The 22,133-nt window shown below is 32.0% G+C and overlaps 1 protein-coding gene across 3 annotated transcripts in view; it reads left to right on the top strand.

Moving 5' to 3' along the window:
- Nucleotides 1-22,133, top strand: part of Grik2 (glutamate ionotropic receptor kainate type subunit 2) — a 634,369-nt gene that overhangs the window by 488,568 nt on the left and 123,668 nt on the right. For all 3 annotated transcript variants that reach the window (XM_026406867.2, XM_077801706.1, XM_077801707.1), the window contains exon 13: nt 1,192-1,409. In XM_026406867.2, the coding sequence (XP_026262652.1) occupies nt 1,192-1,409 (218 nt within the window). The remainder of the gene's footprint in view (nt 1-1,191; nt 1,410-22,133) is intronic.

Here is a 22,133-nt window from a genome sequence, read left to right as displayed (position 1 = left end):
TTTTTCAATGTTAACATGAATAATTTTATTTTTTCTTTCCATCTAAAGATGTGTTACCTTACTGCATCAGTAATCATATCAAAGATCTGACTGTAAAATAAATCAGCAAAAGGAGTCCATCTTTGCTTCATTCCATTTTACTCAAACCCAATTAAAAGTTATGTACTTTTTGATTATAGATTCAAAATGATTAAAAGTGAATGGTGATATATTTTATACATACATCCACAAATTTAATTTAAATTTTAATAAAAAAGCCCACATTCTGATATATCTTCAACATTAAAAATGTAAATAATATGGTAAAATTATAATAAAATTTAATTCATAGAAGACCAAATTTTAAAGTTGCTAGGGTTTTATTTTATAACCTAAATGAATTAAAATTAATAATAATCAAAGGTAAAATCTAATTCCTAGATCCTATTCTTTTATTTATACCATGGGCAGACAACTCCAGCCATATATTTTGATATATATATGAAATGTGATATATATGTATAAAAATAAATTTGTAACAACTTGAGTACTTATTGTTACCCTAACTTACTTCATCGAGGTTAACCATAGTGATGGGAGATATTTGCTTATACAATTATAATATGAAGTAGAAAATTATTTGCTACCTCATATTAAAATAAATACTGGGCTAAAGCCCCACATCATCTCTAAAGAATGTGGGTAATTAAAATTATTTTACTATTAAACACCATTACTTTTTAAAGTGATGAAATAGATAAAATATTTGTGCTACTTGCACATGAAAAAATGAAATTACAGGAAGCTTGTAAAAAAATGGATGTGAGCATATGTTAAGTCATTTCCTCTGAAATCCACAAAAATAATAACAATATGAAAATCTACACATGTGGCTTATAAACTGGAAAGTTTTTCCTTCTCTTTTTTAATGCTAATTTAACAAAGAATTTAACTCATTAATATTTTAACTACACCTTCCCAGGTAGAGCTAGAGTCTCCTGTCACTATAAGTAAACATCCTAGAGAATTCTCTATTTTCTGAAATTAGCTTCTGCTCTCCCAATGGTTGTTGCTTGCTTACTAAAGCAATATGTAAATCTATGACATAAGCTTTTATTACACGGTGATTCCATTCTGCCACTGTGACCAAAAGTATTTGATTGCTGATCAAATTCTCTGTATTCGTTTCACCTTTCCCCCAATCTCTGTTAGGTTCTGAGCTCATGCCCAAAGCGCTCTCCACCAGGATAGTGGGAGGCATTTGGTGGTTTTTCACACTTATCATCATTTCTTCGTATACTGCTAATTTAGCCGCCTTTCTGACAGTGGAACGCATGGAATCTCCTATTGACTCTGCTGATGATTTAGCTAAACAAACCAAGATAGAGTATGGAGCAGTAGAGGATGGTGCAACCATGACTTTTTTCAAGGTAAGTCCCACTGGCTATCTAAAATTTATATGTTAAATATTATTATTTATGCAGGATAATTGATAGCATATAACTCAAGGGTTAGAAAGTTGTAAACTTCACCTGTGTTCACGAAAGTGAATTATTTTGATATGTGAATATTGCCAGGAGCTTTTGCTTTACAAGTAAGTATTCTACTCTTATTTCAAAGAGTATCTGCCCAAAGGAAACATCTTTTTTTCTCAAAAAGGTTTTATCTTTTAATGAAAAAATAATATGTTTGTTGAAAATTAAATAGTTGTAGATTTGGATTCTACAAGGCTTGGTTAATCAGAAAAGAAGACTTACATGTAAGATTGTTTCCCATGTATACATTTATTTCTGTCAAAATGAGGCAGAGGATGAGAACTAAAAGAAAAATCAGTTCTTATTGTCTGTACAGTTATTCATGTAGTATTCTGCAAGATATGGTCTGGAAATAGGATACCCTGTTGAATTCACTGTGGTTTCCAAAAGAACAGCCCTCTGGAACACTTACATGGGAATTATAATTTTGTGCAGTTCCTGGCATATAGAACACCTCATTCTCTTTATTACTCCTCTCTTTCTACTCCTGTTTTCTTACCAATCCAAAGTAGATCAGATAGGGAGATTTTACTTTAAGGAGTATCAATTTATAATTCCTTTAATATTTTATAAAGTACTTTTCAGGCTTTTAGAGATTGGGCAAAATTTTTAAACACTTAAATTTCCTTTCAGTGTTCCTATAAATGCAATAGGTAGTTCTATTGCACAGTAGAAGTAGTAGATTTTTTCTTAAATAATTGGTTCAAGCTATAAAATAAATTCATTCATCAAGCATGCACCAAGTGCCTATTGAGTGCCAGAAACTGCACTACTGGTTAGGTATTCTATAAAAACTATGACCTCATTATCACTTTCAAGGAGATTACAGTCAAGTGGTTAACAGAAGAATAGGTCAACAATCAGAAAACAGGATTTTATGTGATTTAAAACAGCAATTTTACAACATTATGCAATTTTCTTGGTGTAAATTCATGCAAAACTTCCAACTTTCTTTACAAAGTTCTGAAGGCCACCAAATTTCCAAAGAATGTGATAGATTCTCTTAGTTAGCTCCTTAAAGTCTTAATTATTTTTCTGAATGAATTTCTCATATGGTAGGTTAAAGATTGAATGCATACTTCATATTTAATTACCCATTCATTAATACTTAATGAAATGCATTGGATAACCAAAATATGAGTAAAACAATTTTCTCAGAGTGGTATTATTTGACATTAAGGGTAATTGATAATTTTTTTTTCAAATTAAATATATAGAATTATTAGAGATTTCCTTTCTAATAATACTAATTTTGAGATTTTTATTTTTATTTTAAGAAACTAGTTGATGAAATTCTTAAAAGCTCAATGTTAGTGTCAAAAATTTTTCAGGGGGTGAATACATGTTGCATTCAAATTATTAGAGTATCTAAGTGCCTTTTGAAGTTGAGTTTGAAAAATAACACAAATAATGTACCTATCCGTGATTTGACACCAGAAATGTTTATATCAATTTCACAAATATTTCATGGCCTTAATTTCATTTTTATTTTAAGAAGACTCAAATATCTTATTTCAAAGCCCTAATGTATTATTAGCAAAGCTCCCTTGGAAAAAAAATAGTTCCAAAAAACAATTCCCTTTTTTCTCCTTATGTCATTTTTCTTTTTTAAGGTTATTTTCCTCCTTGTTTGTCTTTTCAATCTTTTGTTCTTTTTTCTTCTTTTTAGTTCAGCTGCTCTCTGCCGTGTCATTTTTTTCCTACCTTCACTTTTCCTTGCTACCGGCTTTTCTTCTTACTCTTTCATCTCCTGCACACAAGGGTGCCTCTAGCACCTGGAGAAAATTGACATGAAGCAACTTTCTGTTTCCAACAGCACAGACTTTCTTCAGAATTGAAGCCTTCTGGATTATACACTAGTTACAATAAAAACCATACAGTGATAATTGCTAAGTTGACAATTACCTTATGTTGCTAACTATCACATGCTGAATTCTTACTGTTAAAATCAGAAAGAAAAAAAGCCCTGAGTCTTAGAGAAGATTATATGTTGATTTTTCTTTAGTATTTTAGTGTGGTCCGAAAGATTCTCTTTCCAACTTCATGTTTTGGCTCGTTAAACTATATAACTATACTAACTATGGTATAAAAAAAAATTCTAGCACTCTAGAATTCAAATAAATGTATCCTTACTTTGAAATCCTACAGTGAACTAGAAACTATTCTGTACTATGTATTTATATTTTATACCACCCTTTTATTTTTTAATTAACTGCCATACATACAAACACTCTAGGAAGCACTTTCAGGCTTTGACTTATAAAGGAATTTCCATTATGTTTCTACTAATTTAATAAGACCCTTAACTAATTGTTCTGGAAGGCTCAGTTCCCAAAAATTATTTTAAAACTAATAGTTCTTTCAGTACAAGTAAGATTGGCTCAAGATATCTGGCCATAAAGCAGGTGAGTGCTCAGTATTACAAAGGCACAGGCAGAGCTACAATGTTGCTCTACCACAGCAAAAATTCTATTTCCAAAAACAGGCTTGATCTTATTCACTAACTCATATGTATATTGTCTTTGAGAAGAGGTCTTCCTTCCTCTCTTCTATATCCATTGTGCTATCCACACATTCTCTCCAGGGATAAATATAAAGCCATAACTAAAAAAAAGTAATAATTCAAAATCAAACTGCTTCTCCAGTTTTAGCCAAGGAAATTAAGTGAACTGGATGGCATCACTAGTGTGTTCTTGGTCATATTTAGATAAAAAAAATAGCTGAGAGATCAGGAATTTCATTAAAAAGCACTAAAAGAGGAATCAAAACATCCATTTTGGAAATCTAAGAATTTTGTGTACTAGAGTTAAAATCTCACTCCAGGCCTAAACAAAATGCGACCAAACAAGTGTATTCTTTTCTCCCTGAAGTATGAAAATTAGGAGAGTGAATCAATAGAAACCGGAAGATCAAAAATAACTCAGCAATAGCCTGTAGGTATTATGGACTCTCAGAAAAATCCCTATAATTTGAAGGAAGTCAAATGTTTTACAAAATGAAGCTGAATAACCTTTATTCTATGCATCCCATGACTCCATGGATTTAAATGTTCACAAATTCTGTCCAGAGTTGTTCTATCTGAAAATTTTGATTTTGCTACACATTCTAATATAGTCTGTCCATCTAAGAAGTTTGGTGGTAAAGGAGGCATTTACAAAAAAAAAGAAAATATGGTAAATAAAATCCTGGAAATATTAAAAGGAAATGTAAGTGGCATCAAATTCCTAATGTAAATACTTTAGGTCTTCTAAAAAGACAGAGTCTACATTTCATTTTATTGTTCTATTATTTTTACAGTGCTGAGGACTGAACCCAGGGCCTTTCTAGGAAAAATCTATCTATTTCTCCTAGTTCAAACCACTATCTCATCTCTCCAAGGTTACTGGAGTGATTTAAAGCTCTTTAAAAGGACTCCCTTCCATTTGCTTCAACTTGAGAGCTTAGCTCCTTAGCAGGTTTACAAAGCACAGGTCTGGCTTCTTACTCTCTATTCACTTTCCCTTACACTTGAAGTTCTAGCTAAACTGGTTTATCTTTTGTGTTTTGCTGTATCCTGAACTCTCATACCTCCTTCTCCGACATTATGCTCATTTTTTCATCACCACCCATCCCTTTCAATCTAATTAGTTAGGTTGTCTTTATTCTTGAGATATTTATTTATCCTTCCTATACTCCCAGAAAAATTTCCTAACACTTTTTAGACCAAAATCTACCCAGCCTGAGAAAAATGTTCATTTTTTCCCCCTAAGTATTCTCTATTTATTCTCAATTATCATTAAATTATCAATCCAAGATATATTTTCATATTCCCCATCCCCATCCCTGCCACCATGTTCCCATACTTCACTGCACAGCAAGAGGACAGGGATTGAATGAATCTGTATCATTCATTCTTGTATCTATGGCCCTTAGCACTGAATTTGCATATGTCATGGGCTTGTGTTGGTTATCATTTGTCTCAATAATGTTGTTAAATGATCAGCCAAAACCCCTTAATGATGTGTAATGGGAACCTTTAGTTAGCTTACAGGTAAGGTGGATATTGGGAGCCTAGAATATTTTCTACATTTTGAATAGGCTCCGTTTCTTTTTGCAGCAGTTTCTTTGGAAGCTTTATGGACTTTAAATGCATCCGATTGAGTGTGCTTATGATCAAAAAGCCATATCTTCAGTTCTTCTAAAGATGCTGTATGCTTCTCTTTATATTTAATCATTGCTGCTTTGGAGTAGAAATTCTTTATCAACAGGAGAAAGTCAGCCAGGTATGGTGGCGCAGGCTTGGGAGGCTGAGGCAGGAGGATCACAAGTTCAAAGACAGTCTCAGCAAAAGCAAGGTGCTAACCACTCAGTGAGACCCTGTCTCTAAATAAAATCAAAAAAGAAAAGATAAAAAAAAGAAGAAAAAGGCGGGGCTGGGTATGTGGCTCAGAGGTTGATTGCCCCTGAATTCAATCCCTGGTACCAAAAAAAAAAGGGGAGGGGAATGTCTACAAGGCATTACCTTAAGGCAACATATTTAATTTGATTCTTAACTAAGTTCAGAAGCTACGTTGACACAATATTAAGAAATTTCACTGGCTTGATACACTAAAGATTAAAAATACTTGCCAGGTGTGGTAGCACACATCTGTAATCCCAACAACTCAAAAGGCTGAAGCAGGAGAATCCCAAGTTCAAAGCCATCCTCAGCAACGTATCAAGGCATTAAGCAACTTAGTGAAACCCTATCTTAAAAACAAAAATAGCTGGGGATGTGCCTCATTGGTTAAATACCCCTGGGTTAAATCCCCACTACAAAAAATAAAATAAAATAAATTATTTTAATAATAATTATTTATTATCCAACCATAAAAATTTTAGCACTTCTCTATTACCTCTAAGTTTTGCCTGCAAACTAGTTAGTTCATTTTTATTTCATTTTCCTCCATCTATTTGTAGTTGTTGTTGTTGTTGTTGTTAACATTTTCTCTCTTTCTTGTACAACCTTACCATGTGTTGTTAAAGCTAAACAACTGATACATTAAACATTTTGTAATTTTCTTTGGCTATGTCTGACTAAAGCATTTTAGTCATTTCTATCTAATTTTAGTCATTTTCTATCTCAGATAACCATAAAATATGCTTTTAAAATACCATCCTCCTCTGTATTCATGGACTTCCATTTTTCTGTCCTCTAATTATTTCCTTTTCATTTGTTCTGTGTGCCATAAGTCAATGCTAGATATTTATATTTTCTTTATGAATGTACTTTATCTTTTTACCAAATTCTGTACAGTTATGTATGAGCAAAACAAATGTTGACATAAATCGATTTCATTGATGGAAAACCTGTGACAGAGGTCTTCAGATAGAATTTATGACATAGGTGTGACTGCTTACAAAGTGTTGTTCTCCATAGATGGGTAAAATGGTTTTTCTCTCTCTCTCTCTCTCTTTTTTTTCCAAAATATGTAGCCTTCTATGACATTCCCATTTTAGCCCTCTGTTGAAAGGCAATTTATTTGAAAGTCTAAGCAATAGAGATAGGAATGCAAAAGGGTGGATTAATATTCCTGTCTGAGGCAAATAGTTTTATCTTTATCTTTGTTGTTATCTAACAACAAAAATGTCTCTCTCTCTCTCTTCTCTCTCTCTCTCTCTCTCTCTCTCTCTCTCTCTCTCTCTCTCTCACACACACACACACACACACAATACTCTCACACACACAATACAAAAAACCACACATCTTCCTCTTTAGGAGATCAAAGTACATTCTAAGTATCAGCTCATTAATCTTCATAACAGCACTTAAGAAAGGTAGGAAGCAATTATCATTATACTCATTTAACAGATGAGGAAACTGGGCCATAGAGAGGTTAAGTGACTTATTAATTATGAAAGCAGTAACCAGGGGCTCATAGTATCACAATAAAAGTAATAACCAAAGAGATCAAGGCACAGCCATCATTACTCAGAAGAGCTAAGTACATTAGTCATTTTGGAGCACCCACATGACCTCAACTATTTGATCATATTAAGTTTCTAAACGTTTACATTAAGCCATTGATGCAGATAGAGCTACAACAAGTTCTTTATAGTTTGCCACTTATTCTGATCTTATCAGTTCAATGATCTCCTGAAATTAAATTGAACTGGGGTGATAGGTTTTGAAGTCTGAATAGCTAGTGTGTCATGCCTGCAATGACTGTTTTGAAAGCTTTAGTGATCTTATTTCTTAAGTACTAGAAAAACATGTCATTCTTAAATTAAGCTATAGAATATAAAAACATGTGCTTAACAACTAGATTTATAAACACATACCATACACCTTGTTCATAATTCTTTATTGTTTAAAAATCATAAATTGTATGTTATTTTTAATACCAAAAGAGCAGTCATGTTAATACATGAATAGGACATTGTATATTTACTGTAAAAGATTCAATAATTACTTGCTAGCACATGGATAGAAATCGGCTTACATCTTTTGCGGTGTTCACATATTTGCTAGTACTCTACATGCCCTAATCACCTCCTACCATTATGCAATATACTAACTACAATTTTTTCTGGTATTTCATTAAGTCCAGGGATGATTTCTCAGTACCTGCTCACAAAAGACTAGTTCTGCTTATTATTAATTTCCTACATAGTTTTGTTTCAGGTCATTTTTACTTATTTGAAGTCTGTTTAAGTTTAGTTAATGACATTCTGTTTTCTTACCAGTATTTTTGGAAAAAGAGTTTTCTAATTTCAGTACTAGTGATATTGTCTCTGTTCCATGGAAACTAATTTAAAATGAAATATTAACAAGGTGGTAGGTATATTCACATCAAAGACTCATATATAAAGTCTTTGACATATTATTAGATCTTACCTCCCTAGGTATGTATTATAAACTAGACCATTGCCTAGTGATGTTAAAGGTACTGTTTTATCAGTAAAGTAACTTCTTTAACTTATGGGGACAATGTCTTTACACTAAATTGTAGAAAATGTTGCTGGGCTACAACCAGTAAGGCTGGATAGCATGTATGTCTCATGGAAATACAGTCCTTTCCATGTCAGGCAATTATATCACTGTGATAAATAAGAAGTATTGATTTTTTTCACATTGAATTCCTTTCTTCTGAAGGAAAAAGTTAATATTATGACATTAAGGGTATGTTTTAAATGTCTTTAAGATATTCATTTATGAGCCAGGTGAGATGGTGCATGCCTTTAGATCCCAGCAACTTGGGAAGCTGAGACAGGAGGATGGCAAATTTAAGGCCAGGCTCAGCAACCTCGTGAGGCCCTAAGCAACTTAGTCTCTATCTCAACATAAACCATAAAAAGAGTTAGGGGTGTAGCTCAAGGACAAAGTGTCCCTGGGCTCAATCTCCAGTACTAAAAAAAGAAAGGAAAAAAATCCTTTCATGAATAATGTATAGCACAGCAACTATAGTGAATAATAATGTATAGTGTATCCGGATGTTACTGTAAGAATAGATCTTAAGTGTTCTCAACATAGATGTAGGCAAAAATAAAATATTTATGTCAGGTAATGGACATGTTAATTAGTTTGAGGAAGTCATTAACAAGATGCACCATGTTGTATGATTTAAATATATACAATTTTTCTTTGCCAATCATAAGAATACCTTTGGGGAAATTAATTAGTTCATAAGATAAATTACAAAATATTGATTTATTTATGTCAACAATTATCAGTCTGGGTATATTTGAGACCATTAGAGTCACTTATGAAGTTTTCAGAAAATCCTAAGCCTAAGCCTCTGAGTTTGTAAAATACAACAAGACAACAAACAACAAACTTGCTTTGGTGATATTATTGTGCAAGCAGAGTTAAGAAGAAATTGAAATGATCCCTTCATTTATTGAAACCAATAGTTAATAAATGATTGTATCTACTTTCATTTCCCTCATATTAGGGTGACTCTTTTTGCTTTTTGAAACCCAGACCCCATGATAATTAGTGTAAGGCATGAAACAATGGTAAATCTTCTGACTGAATTTTAAAATTTTACAAGTTATTTACCAGAATTTTGTTTACATCTTTTTTTCAATGTAGATTTGCTGAAAATAAATAATCTAACTACATGCTCATTTCTGAATCTTTTCCTGGAGCCCTCCAAAAGATAAGCAGAATTGTCATATTATAGGGTCACAAAACAAGTTAGATCTTTATTCTTCAATGTTGTGTGGTGGGATAAATCCTGACTTTTATTTGTATCTCTGGGTGAAAGTATATTTTTAAAAATATATGTTCCAAAGAACCTGGAGAGTCAATGCTCTTGTTTCATTTGTACACCTTCATTATATATAATTCTATCATAAAGTGAGTTCGGGGGGAATTAGGGGAGAGTCCTTTAGGGAGCAGAGAAGAGTCTTAGAAGGGTTGCACCTGTGATTGGTATTTACAGAGTGAAGGGTAGATTAAGACACTTTTCTTATTTTACATTAGAAAGGTTAACTGACATTAAAGTTGATACTTAATTGAGACAAAAGAACTGATATTAATTAGCCTTTTCTGTGGATTTATAGTAAATTGGGTTCTGAGCAAGAGCTTTGGGATTTGGTCTCACCTAGTTTTCTTATTGTACTACCTTGTAATTTGGTGAACTACTTCCACTTCTCTCCCTGTTGTAAAAGAACATATCACCCCTTTTAACTGATGAAGGTAAATTACCACACAATTCTAATTTATATCTTACTTTGTGTTATTTGATAATTTCTCAGTATCTCTTGGCAGATTTGAATAAAATGTGCCTCAAACATGAAATTCTGCTTTAACTTGGGTGTTGGAAATTCTTATATAGTTAGGCTTCCAAGCCAAAAGCTTCTCTTGCCAACTTGCTTATCACAAATTGAAAAATAACTATGGATATTTAAAATTCATAGAAAATTTTTTTTAAAATTTTTTTACATATTGAAATCTACAGATATTTGTATATTTATTTTCCCACATATTTAAATGAATGAAACAAAACTTAAAAACTTTGTTTGATTTAAGACAAATATATGGGATCAGTTCAGAATAGATTAATACTGTTACAGTAATTTTCATCTATACTTGATAATGCTTTTCATTTTCCATGAGATAAAAATCTCACATAATTACCCAGTGTAATTTTTTTAAGTCTCCCAAGTAATTTTTCCTTTATGAATGGTATTGAGAAATTGATTGTGGGTTGATGCATTACTGTTAGCATTAAATTATAATATTTTGCTTAAAAAATAAAACTGATATTTTAAAATTGTTATAATTTTATTTGTGTCTAATATGGGTTTTGATATAAACTAGTTCCTTTTGAAATGAATATTTAAACTAATTCTTTATTATACATTGTTTTATTTGCATAAAAGGGAGTTATTTTTACCCAAGAAGTTTGTCTCTCTCCCCATTTTCTCATCTAACACACAATTTATTGTATGTGAGGCCTGATCCTATGTTTATTACAGGGATTTGCATAAGGCCTACAGGAAACCAACACCATTTTACTATGTTCCCATTGCAAGAAATAAAATGGTGCCTTTGAGTAAAGCTGTTTCATCAGACACTAGTTTAGCATGCCAAGTTACAGCCATCAATGGTGAAACAGCAGATGTGAAGGCTAGTTGGCATCAAAGCATATGAGTCAAAGACTTTCCTATGGGAAAGAAAGTGCTTCATTACACTTTATCTATAGTGAGAACATTGGTTCTATCAAGCTGTCTGAAAATTAGAATATGATGGGTTTTATTGCCCTAGCTCTGCCAGAGTGAATTCAATAGTTAAAAAGAAAGTGATAACACCATTTGGGGAATTATAAGAAGTGATTAGAGTTTTAGTGTATTTAAACTTGGAAGAAGCAGCAACTTTTATCTTTAAAAGTACCTTCTCTAAAATATCGGAGGGACAGAAGTTTAATCCCTTTCTAATTGTTACATTTGCAGTGTGTATTAATGCAACTTTGGGGCACTTTAATCGAAGAAAAAAGTTGTGTTTGACTGAGGTGTAAAATCTGAGAAACAATGTTTTAATTGCCTTGGAAAGCAAGTGCACCAGGCTGCTGACATCCCGATACACGGGGAAACACCATTGTTCTCTCCCTGGCTTGTCCTCTCTCCTCCAATCTGTATAAGGACCACTCCTGTTTGTCAGGTCAAAAAGGCAGCTCAAACACCATGTCACACCTCATCAATCTTGGAAGAGAAGGCCCCACAGGGAGTGAGAAAACTAGAAAGCCAGTTAATATTGTGATGTTGAGCGGGCATGTCAAGTGCTGGATAATGGATAATAGTTGTCACTGTATGTGTTTGTAGACACTGGTAAGGCAACATTTTTGAAAGAAAAGTCAAGGACATATTTTGAAAGAAAAGAATAAGGTAAGGATATATTATCCAAATTTTGGCATTTACCAAATTTTAGTGTTTATTTCTTAGATTAAAAATATCTAAAATGAAAATTATGTTTCCTCTATATAAACTGTTGAATTAAAAGCATTATTTAGCATTTTTAAAATAAACATGCAAAGAACCCACTCTCTGATTTGATAAAGCTTTGAGAAAATTATATTTATTGGCATTGTGACTGTGAAAGATGTTTCAGTTATGCTGATTTTTTTTTCTTTCTTTTTTTTTTTTTTGAGAAAGTGTTCCAACTTTTAGAGCACCAGAAAAGACACAGTGTTTTTTTGTTTGTTTTTTTTTTTGTTGTTGTTGTTGTTGTTGTTGTTGTTGTTTTCTTCAGGTAGTTCACTGACTGGAAGAATAATATACCAAAACTTGTATCTGATTCATGTCTGTGGCAGTTCATGTTCCTGCTTTTTTCATGCTTCATGCTTTCTTTTGGGGAGGAAGCAGCTATTTGTTGAGATGCATATTAGAATAATTAGCTTCTTGGGGCAACTGTATTTTCTTTTGTTCATTTGTTTCCCTATTCCTTTGCAAACCCCAAACTAGCAGAAACAACATTTCATTCTCCATTATCAAGAGTTGATTGAATCCAGTTTGCTCTTTCCTTGTAAGATGAAACAAAAGGAGGCTTACTATTTTTTTTGCTGCTGCCATCTTTGATGATCAGGCTCTTATTTAAAGACAGTACAGTATTGATTTTCCCTTTGGGAGAAGCAAGCTGTAAAGTCATGCACCTTAGGAATGCTCAGTGATCTTAGCAGCTCATCATGTATATTCACAAGGAACAAACAGGGTTCATACATCATGTCTGTTTTTATATGCTTCCTTTCAATCTCAAATAGATGATGAAAGGGAAGAAATAAATTTTAGAGTTATTTAGTAGATGTTGGTATGTGAAAACTGAATTAATTCCTTAAAAATACTGCTTAAAAATAGATTAAACATTAAATGGTAAATGCCTTGTCCTTAAAGAGATCTGATTCTATGGCAACTTGAATATCTCTTTATATTGTGATATCAGTATCTGTGGCAGTGCCTAGACTTATTTTATTACCTAATCCATAGTGGTGAGCATTTTTTTTGATCTGCTATATTCTAAGAAATTCTTTAGTAATTTTATGAAGAACTTTCCAGATGACTGAGTGTGTCTGCGTGCATGCATACACACATGTATATGAGTAAATGTGCTCTCTAAGAATAAGATATGCTATCTGAATTGGAGTTAAATTATGGATCATTATATAATTCATTTTTTTATACCCAGTTTCCATATTAAATCTATTTTAGAGGAAAAATAGTTCAGGGTTGAAAATAAATTATACTTTTACATTTCCTGACAGCATTTGAAAAATGCTTCCAATTGTTATTAGCCTATTTTATAAACCATAGCACCAGTGGAGTTCAGTGATTGTCTCTAAAGGTAGGTGTTTCATTTATTCAATATTGTAATTATAGCTAATTAGAAGCTACACAATAAATTAACTCTCTTTGTAGGTCCCTTGACTGTATTCAGATCTCTGTGAGCTTATGTTTCATTTTAATTTATTATACAAACAATTAAATAAAGACCAAAGAATTAGAAAATAGCATTAATAGTGTATATAACTGATCAAGTCAACATAATAGTTTAATACAATGATTAACTGCATAGTCTAGGTGATGGCATGAACCCCTACACTACATCTGCCACTCACCAGGAATTTATTTAACATCTCTAGGCTTCTGTTTTCTTATAGGAAACTGGGGGCATATGTATATATCTTTTTTATAGTTAATATAACACTAAACAATATAAACTCTCAATGTCTATTTGTTTCTATTCTTAATATACAGAGCTGAGTGGTTGAATTGTTCAACTTAATGTAACAAATAAAATCATTTACCTCAGTGTAAATAGTTGTAGTCCTGGAAATACAGTTTATTTTTGTTCAATTCCATGATTTAACACTCAATTGCATTATTGTTTCATTAATAGAGTTTGATTATAGATTACTAATAAATATATTCTTAATTATCCTCTGATAGTGCTGAAAAGATAAAACACAACATTTTCTTCCATACATTATCTATAGTTCATTTTAATAGATCATTATATTAGAATAGTTTCAGATTTATAGCAAGATTGTGCAGAAATACAGACATTTAGCATCTACTGAAAATGGAGCACTTTCTTATTGCTGATGAGTTTAACATGATGCATCACCACCCATTATCCACAGTTGATATTAGGATTCATACTTGCTGTTTTACAGTCTATTGATTTGGCCACATTATGACTGTAGTGTGCTATATTATACTACACTAACATTGTACTGTGCTATAGTATACTGTGCTACATACCATACTACTACTATACTATAAAATTACTCTGTATGAAACTATAAGGGGAATACATGACTTTTTATGGTTATTAATTAGTACTTTCTTAGTGCATAGATTCGCTTCAACCAACAGTTCAGAAATTCAAAATTACATTTTAATAGAAGGAAACACCCACTTTTATGAGTTTATTACTGTATTACAGTTCAGTATAATAGTGGGGTTTATTGTGGCATATTTATGAATGCATATAACAATTTGCTCCATTTAATTATCCAGTATCATCTTTCCTTTTCTTCCGCCCTTTCCCAGATTCCTTTCTTCTACTCTACTTTTACTCCTTCTGTTGATTTATTAATTTTAATTGGTGCATTGTGATTATTTACAAAAGTAGAATTCATTTGATATATTTATATAGCATCCTTTGGTCAATTCATTCTGGTGTTCCTCCCATTTCCCACCTCTCCTTACCCTTCATCTACCCTACTGTTTTCCCTTTTATTTTTATAAAATTCTTTCTTTTTGTTCTTATTTCTCTTGAACTTCTTCATATGACAAAAAAAAATATATGCAACCCTTGACTTTCTTCATCTGGCTGTATTTCACTTATCATGATGTTTTCCAATTCCATTAATTTACCAGCAAAAATGACATAATTTTCTTTTTCTTTGAGACTGAATAGATCTCCATTGTGTATATACCACATTTTCTTTATCTGTTTATCTGTTGATGGACACCCAGGATGGTTCTATAACTTAGATATTGTGAAATCTGATAGTAGAAACACTGGTATGTATCAATGTATCACCATGGAAAGATAATTTCAGCACTTTTTGATTAGATACTCAGAAGTGGAATATCTGCGTTATGTGGTGGTTCTATTTTTTTAGAAATCTCCATACTGCTTTCCATAGTGATGTACTAATTGCGGTCCTACGAATAATTGACAAGTGTTCCTTTCTTTGCTACATCCTCATCATCATTTATTATTATTTGTATACTTGATGATTGCCATTCTGACTGAGGTGAAATGAAACCTTAGTGCAGTTTTGATTTGCATTTTCTGGATTGCTAAGGATTTTTAAATTTTTTTCATATATTTGTTAGACATTTGCATTTCTTCTTTTGAGTAATATCTATTTCAATTACCCATTTATTGAATAGGTTATTTTTCTTTTTGATATTTTTTTGAGTTTTTAAATATATCCTGGATATTAATTCTCTTCCACAAGAGTAGCTTGCAAAGAGTTTCTTCCTTTCTGCAGTTTTTCTTTTCACACTTTTATTTAGTTTTCTGTGCAGAATATTTTTAATTTAATATACCATTCCACTTTTTGATCCTTGGTTTTATTTCTTGAGTTTTAGGAATTTTAGTAAGGAAGTTGCAGCCTGCACTTACATATTGGAATGTTGAGCCTATGTTTTCTTCCAAAAGTTGTGATTTTCTGTTCTAATTCCTAAGTCTTTGAATCTCTTTGAATTGACTTTTGGCAGGGGGAGACATAGCGATCTAGTCTCATATTCTTCTAAATATGAATATACAGTTTCCCAGCATCTTTTTTGAAAAAGCCTGTCTTTTCTCTAAAATATCTTTTCTGGAATCTTTGTCAAGCAAGAGATGTATGTACCTATGAGGATTTGCATCTGTGTCCTCTATTCTATGCAATTGGTTTTCACGTCTGTTTTTTTATGCCAATACTGTGGTCAGAAACTTCCATTTTAAATTGTTCTTCTGCTCTGTATTAACCTTTGTAATTTTAAGCAATAATCTTATCTCATATACAAATAATGAATATGATTCATACAGACTACAATATTTTAGAAAAACAGAAAAAGATACCAAAAGTCCAATGTACAAGTTTAATTCTTAATATCTTCTAAGAATAATGCTTAGTATTTATCTGGAGATGTATTTTGATTTTATTATTTTTTCTTCTAGTTCAGTGTTAAAGACTTTAAACTTTAATACAGCTGAATAAAGTGTCTTACTTTCAGTGATCATGGATAGTGATGCTTTTTATCAGAAATATACTTTCAATATTTGTTATTAAAGAGGAATTTTACTAATTCCTAATTAGTAAAAGCAAAGAGGCTTTTACTAATTTTCACACGTATTCCAATCTAGTCATTACAAAATCTCAAAAGCATATTTGTATATTAACATACATGTTTTTTTCCCAACAGAGAAATCACTTAACTTCGCCATCTAAGCATTGGATTTTCACTGTTGACCTTCATTGCATTAACAAAATATCAGAACTGCAATGATTTAAAATATTAAATTTAATATCATTTTAATAAAATCTTTAAAAAATCCACAGGTAAATTATTAAATTTATTTGTTTAGGCTTCATAATATAATCTTGATTTCAAGGAAAGAAAAAAAGGTATATAAAAATGTTGGAATAAACATTTGCCTTTTTAGTTGAACAATACTAATAAACATTTAGAAGAATTATTATAGGAATAATTTCCTTTGTAGGCTTCAATTTTTTCAGTCTTTCCATTTCTTCTCAACCCAGCTTTCTTGAGCATAACTGACAAATATTACCTATAGTAAACATGTGCAATGTGACTTTTTTATATTCACAAACAATGCTAAATGATTGTTACTATCAAGCTTGCATATCCATTATTTACATTATTGCTTTTTCAGATAAGAATACATAAAAGCTCCCAGTGACTGGGAAGCTGAGGCAGAAGAATCACAAATTGAAAGCTATCCTCAGCAACCTAGTGAGGCACTTAGCAACTCAGTGAGATACTGTCTTTAAACAAAAAATGCAAAAAAGGGCTGGGGATGTGGCTCAGTGGTAAGGGCCCCTGGTTTCAATCTGCAGTATTGAAAAAAAAAAAAAAAAAACTTAAAAGCTACTCATTAAATAATACATGATTTCCCCCCCATAGCTTTATTAATTTTTTTCAGCTTTTATATATATCCTGGATATTAATTCTCTTCCACAAGAGTAGCTTGCAAAAGATTTTCTTCCTTTCTGAAGGTAAAATGACATATAATAAAATGCACATATTTGAACTATGAAATTTGATCAGTTTTTACATGTATTTAACCAATTCAATCAATATAAAAACCATTTTCAAAACATTTTTTATTTGAAATTTGAAATTATGAAGACTGTGTTTCCTGACTGATTTATTTTGTTAGAAATTAATTACCTGAAGATATATAGAATCCCATCCACATATGTCAACTATTTCAAAGTTAAATTGCACATTTTATAAATATCTCAGAGGTCAAGGAAGAAAGCACAAGAAAAGTAAATAAAAAGTACTTTGAACTAAGTGATAATAAGAGCTTAAAATATCAGGATCTATGGGATAAAACAGTACTCAAATGAATATTTATATTTAACTTAAAGTATTTGTTTTCAGAAAGAAGCTAGAATAACAAAAAGATTAGTTTCAAATTATGTAGTAGGAAGGAAAATACATGAGTAGACGTAGAAATGTTTGAAATAAACAAGAAATAATATAGATAAAATTTGATAAAAATCAATCAACTATAATCAAGAAAATAGCAAGAACATAAAAATTAATATCAATGGAAATAGAACTATGAAAATAATCCTATAGATGCAAAACAATATGTTAAGGTAATATTACAATTGTATGCCAACATATATGATAGCTTATATGACATGGTCTATATTAGATAAGAATTCTTGTGCTGCTGAGAAGAAAATGTATTCAGTCATTGATGGATAAAAGATTCTACATGTCTGTTAATTCTAAATTATCAATTATATTTTTCACTTCTATAGCTTCTTCATTTCGTTTTTGTTTGGAGGATCTATACAGTGATTTGTTTGGGATGATTTGTTCCCTTACTTCTTCATGTTGTTTGTGTCTCTACTCATTTAACAGTGTGGATATGAGGCAGCAGAGTTTCTACCCTGTGGACTTATAGTATCCTTGAAGGTTTCTAGTACCTCACTCTTTAGGGGCAAACAAACACTAACAATAACCAATGAAAACAATATACAGTATTAAACCAAATAGTTCCTACTATGATGTCTACAATGTTAATTATCACAATAAACAAAAATGATATGATCAGTTATCACCTACAATAAAAACAGCAAGTTTGCAAAAGGGTTTATAATTTCAAATGGTGAACAGGGAAAGAACAGAAATAAATAGGATATGATAATTGTGAGGGAGAAGGAAAGAAGAAAAAATAAAAATAAATAAATGAAGAGTAAAAGAGAGAACAATATAGATTGTTAGCAGAAGAAAAGAGACAAGGGAAACAGGTAGGAGAAAAAAATATATATAATTTTTTTTAAAAAACTTTAAAAATGAAAGAATACAAAACAAAATTAAAATACACATGTATAAATGTCCATGTACCATCAAGGTCACAATTAAACAGAGAAAGAAAATTTTTATATAGAGATATTGGTGAAAAGTTAAAGAACTCTTTCCATTGAAATTCAAAAGATTCTCAGTTTCTCTTCTCAGCAGTTTTAGGTGGAGTCTTCTAAAGCATGCTTTTCCACCCTCTGGATTGCTAGAGTGACAGAGGTAATCCCATAGGTGGAATTCCTGGAGGCAGGGGTTGGATTTAGGTGGGATCCAGGCTCTTTGCTGAATGGCACTTGGTCTAAAGATTTTAAATCAGCACACTTCCAACATCCAGTACTTGCTGGTCCATGATGGAAGTTCATACCTCGGGGATCTCCCCTGGGTTCCACTCATGTGGTGGGTGACTCAGTTCTTAGTTTCTTCCCTCACTGTGGAACCCCATGTTTAACTGATCTTGGTTTCAGTCACTAAACAATCTCTCCCGCCCCCACCCTTCCAAGTTCCTAGCCAGATGCATCTCTCCCAGCCAGTCCAGAAAGCAGTCAGATTGGAGGGGGAGGGGTAGAGCTGGGTGGGTTTCTACTACCAGTTGTCTCCTATGTTAACATCTCTCTACATTTGATTTTTTCTTGGTCATTTAAGCATCCTCTATATACTGCAGCAGTATGTTTACTCCAAAATTCATGATTATTAAACATAGTTACCAATCTGTATGTTGGGTCTCCAGATGATATTAATCTAGTAACTGAAATTCTATATTATTTGACCAATGCCTTCTCTTTGGCCCCATCTCTTGGTCCTTGGTAAATACCTCTCTATGTATCTACGAGTTCAACTATTTTCGATATTATATATGAGTGAGATCATGCACTGTTTATCTTTCTGTGTCTGGATTATTTAATTTAGTATAACGTCCTTCATGTTCATTTATGTTACTGTAAATAGCACAATTTACTTTGTTTTAAAAGCTGAATAATATTCCAATGTATTCATACATGCATATATTTTTTAGCCAGTCATCAATTAATGGGTGCTTAGGTTCCTTCTGTAAGTTGGATATTGTGAATAATGCTGCAATGAACATGTCAGTCTTTCCATTTTATGAATGAGAAGTCACCTACATGTTTGTATTCCTCTCACAAAGAGTTCAAATTTAATGCATTTGGATTAGAATTCAGTGATCCTATGAAGTTGCTCAGGATATACTAACATAACTTATTCATTCCTGAAGTCTTTAAATATTTTAACTCATTTATTCAATTATTCTGTTTTTGTTCTGTTTTCTTTATTCAGAGGTGCAATGGAGTCTTGCTCTTTTGCCCAGAATTGTCTCCAACTCCAGGACTCAAGCACCTCACCCACCTCACCCACCTCAGCCTTCTTCATGTGTTCTTATACAGATGGTTTTTTTTTTTTCTTCTTCTTCTTCTATTAGTCTTCTTTTTAAACAGTAGAAATTAAGTCCAAGCCTAACTTTAGCAAATAAGTAGAATAAAAAACAAATTAGGACTTCCTATTTTTAGAGTGGAAAAACTAACAATATAAGATAATCATGATTGAGAATAGTGAAAACAACCAGTTTTAGGGTTTACCTGGCTCATTTTAGAATCTTAGGCATATGTTTCAGAAAGGACACCTCAATTTCTCCACAGTGATTATGATGATAGCATTGTGGACAATGGTGGTGATTGTGACAGAGGCCCCCTTGGAATTTAGGGCAAACACAGGAGCAATTTATGTCTGTGAGAAAAGAATAAAAATATTTCTTTGTGGAGGGGGCAGTACTGGGGATTGAAGTCAGTGGCATTCAACCACTGAGCCACATTCCCTAACCTTATTTTGTATTTTTATTTACAGACAGGGTGCACTGAGATAACAGGCACATGCCATGGTGCTCCCGGCTAAGAATAGAAATATCTTTAAAATGATCATCAAAAGTCATTTTCAAGCTGGGCACAGTGGCACATGCAAGTAATCCCAGCAGCTCAGGAGGTTGAAGTAGGAGGATCTAGAATTCAAAGCCAGTCTTGGCAAAAGGAAGGCACTAAGCAATTCACTGAGACCCTGTCTCTAAATAAAAATACAAAATAGGGCGGGAATGTGGCTCAGTGGTTGAGTGCCCCTGAGTTCTATCTCTGTTACTCCAACACGTCCAGCCCCAGTCATTTTCAAGAAGGCAAATCAACTATCAGTAGCAAGAGGGAAAGTCTTCCAAATTTAGAACCATATCTGGAGATATCTGAGAGCTATTTTTTTGTGGAGAAAGAGGAATCCTCAGATTATTGCACTTAGCAGTTGTTTTAATGAAGCAGCTGTGAGTGGAATCAAGTCTTCCAGGCCTCACTATCAGAGATATGGTCCCCTGGGGAACAACTATTGCATGCGTCTGCTTCCATTAACTTCTATGTTGATGCCATAATGGACATATAATCCTAATAGTGAAATCCTTACAGCTGAAGAAGAAAATTGATTGTTTAGGAAACAAAACTGGCAGCTGAACTATTCCTTTGAGTTTTTTTGTACTGTCAGTCGTCATACAATAGCTGTTTCTAATTCTTTCTTACTCAGTTTTCTTTCTTTCCTGAGGCCTAACATATTGCTCCTACTATGTCCTAGAGTAAATGTACAATTTACTTCTGCGACCCCTTAAACCCTAAGCATTTTGCTTTGACCCTTTTTCTCAGATTTTTCTTTCACCCCTTTCTTTGGATTTGAGAAGCTTTCAACAGTACCAAAGTAATTTACTTTAAAATTTATCAAAGAATTTTACTACATTAGGCTAAGAAAAAAGTCTAGATTTCTTTATTGTTACGGCTTCTGAAAAAAATATATGTAGCTACTGAGTACAAGAAATATGGCTTGTACAACTCAGGAACAAAATTTTGTTTATTTTAATTAGTTAAATTGAAATTTTAAAACTGAAGCAGTGGAAGACATATTTTCCACTAAGCCAAAAATTACACTTCATTTAAACTTTGTGTTGTAAGATATATTACATAGCATGAGATCTGTGTGTGTTATTTCTAGTATGATGCATAAACACTTCAGTGATCTAGTCAGTGGCAATAAATTGACTTACTACAAAGCATTTCTTCTATGTTCTGATGTGACATTATAATGTGTTTATTTGTGTATTTTATGCAGATGGAATATTTCTTGAAATACATGCTATTATTTTCATAAACTGTAACTAAATTATTTTTCTTGCATAAAAGTACATATGGGTAAATTTTTAAATTTAAAACAAAAATATATTGTCATTAAATATAAGTTATATTGGAATTATAGTTATACTCTGGTGTGCTATTTCATAGTAGGGTGACTTTAGATAATGATAGTGTATTACATATTTCAAAAAACCTTATAAAAGGAGTTTATATGTTTTCACCATAAAAGTGATAATTTTTTAAAGTAGGTACATTTAACTTAAACATTGTAGAATATATACATGTACCAAATATCATGTAGCCCACAAATGTGTATAATTTTTATGTTTTTATATATCAGTAAAACCAATTTAAATTAAAATATATAATTTTTGATTAAAGTAGACCTAGCATTTAAATTTATTTTAATATTAAAGCTTTTTAAATTTAA

The sequence above is a fragment of the Urocitellus parryii genome, chromosome 8 (genome assembly GCF_045843805.1).
Source record: "Urocitellus parryii isolate mUroPar1 chromosome 8, mUroPar1.hap1, whole genome shotgun sequence".
Lineage (NCBI taxonomy): Eukaryota > Metazoa > Chordata > Mammalia > Rodentia > Sciuridae > Urocitellus > Urocitellus parryii.
Note: the sequence above shows the minus strand (reverse complement) of the source record. Positions and strands in the feature narration are given on the sequence as shown.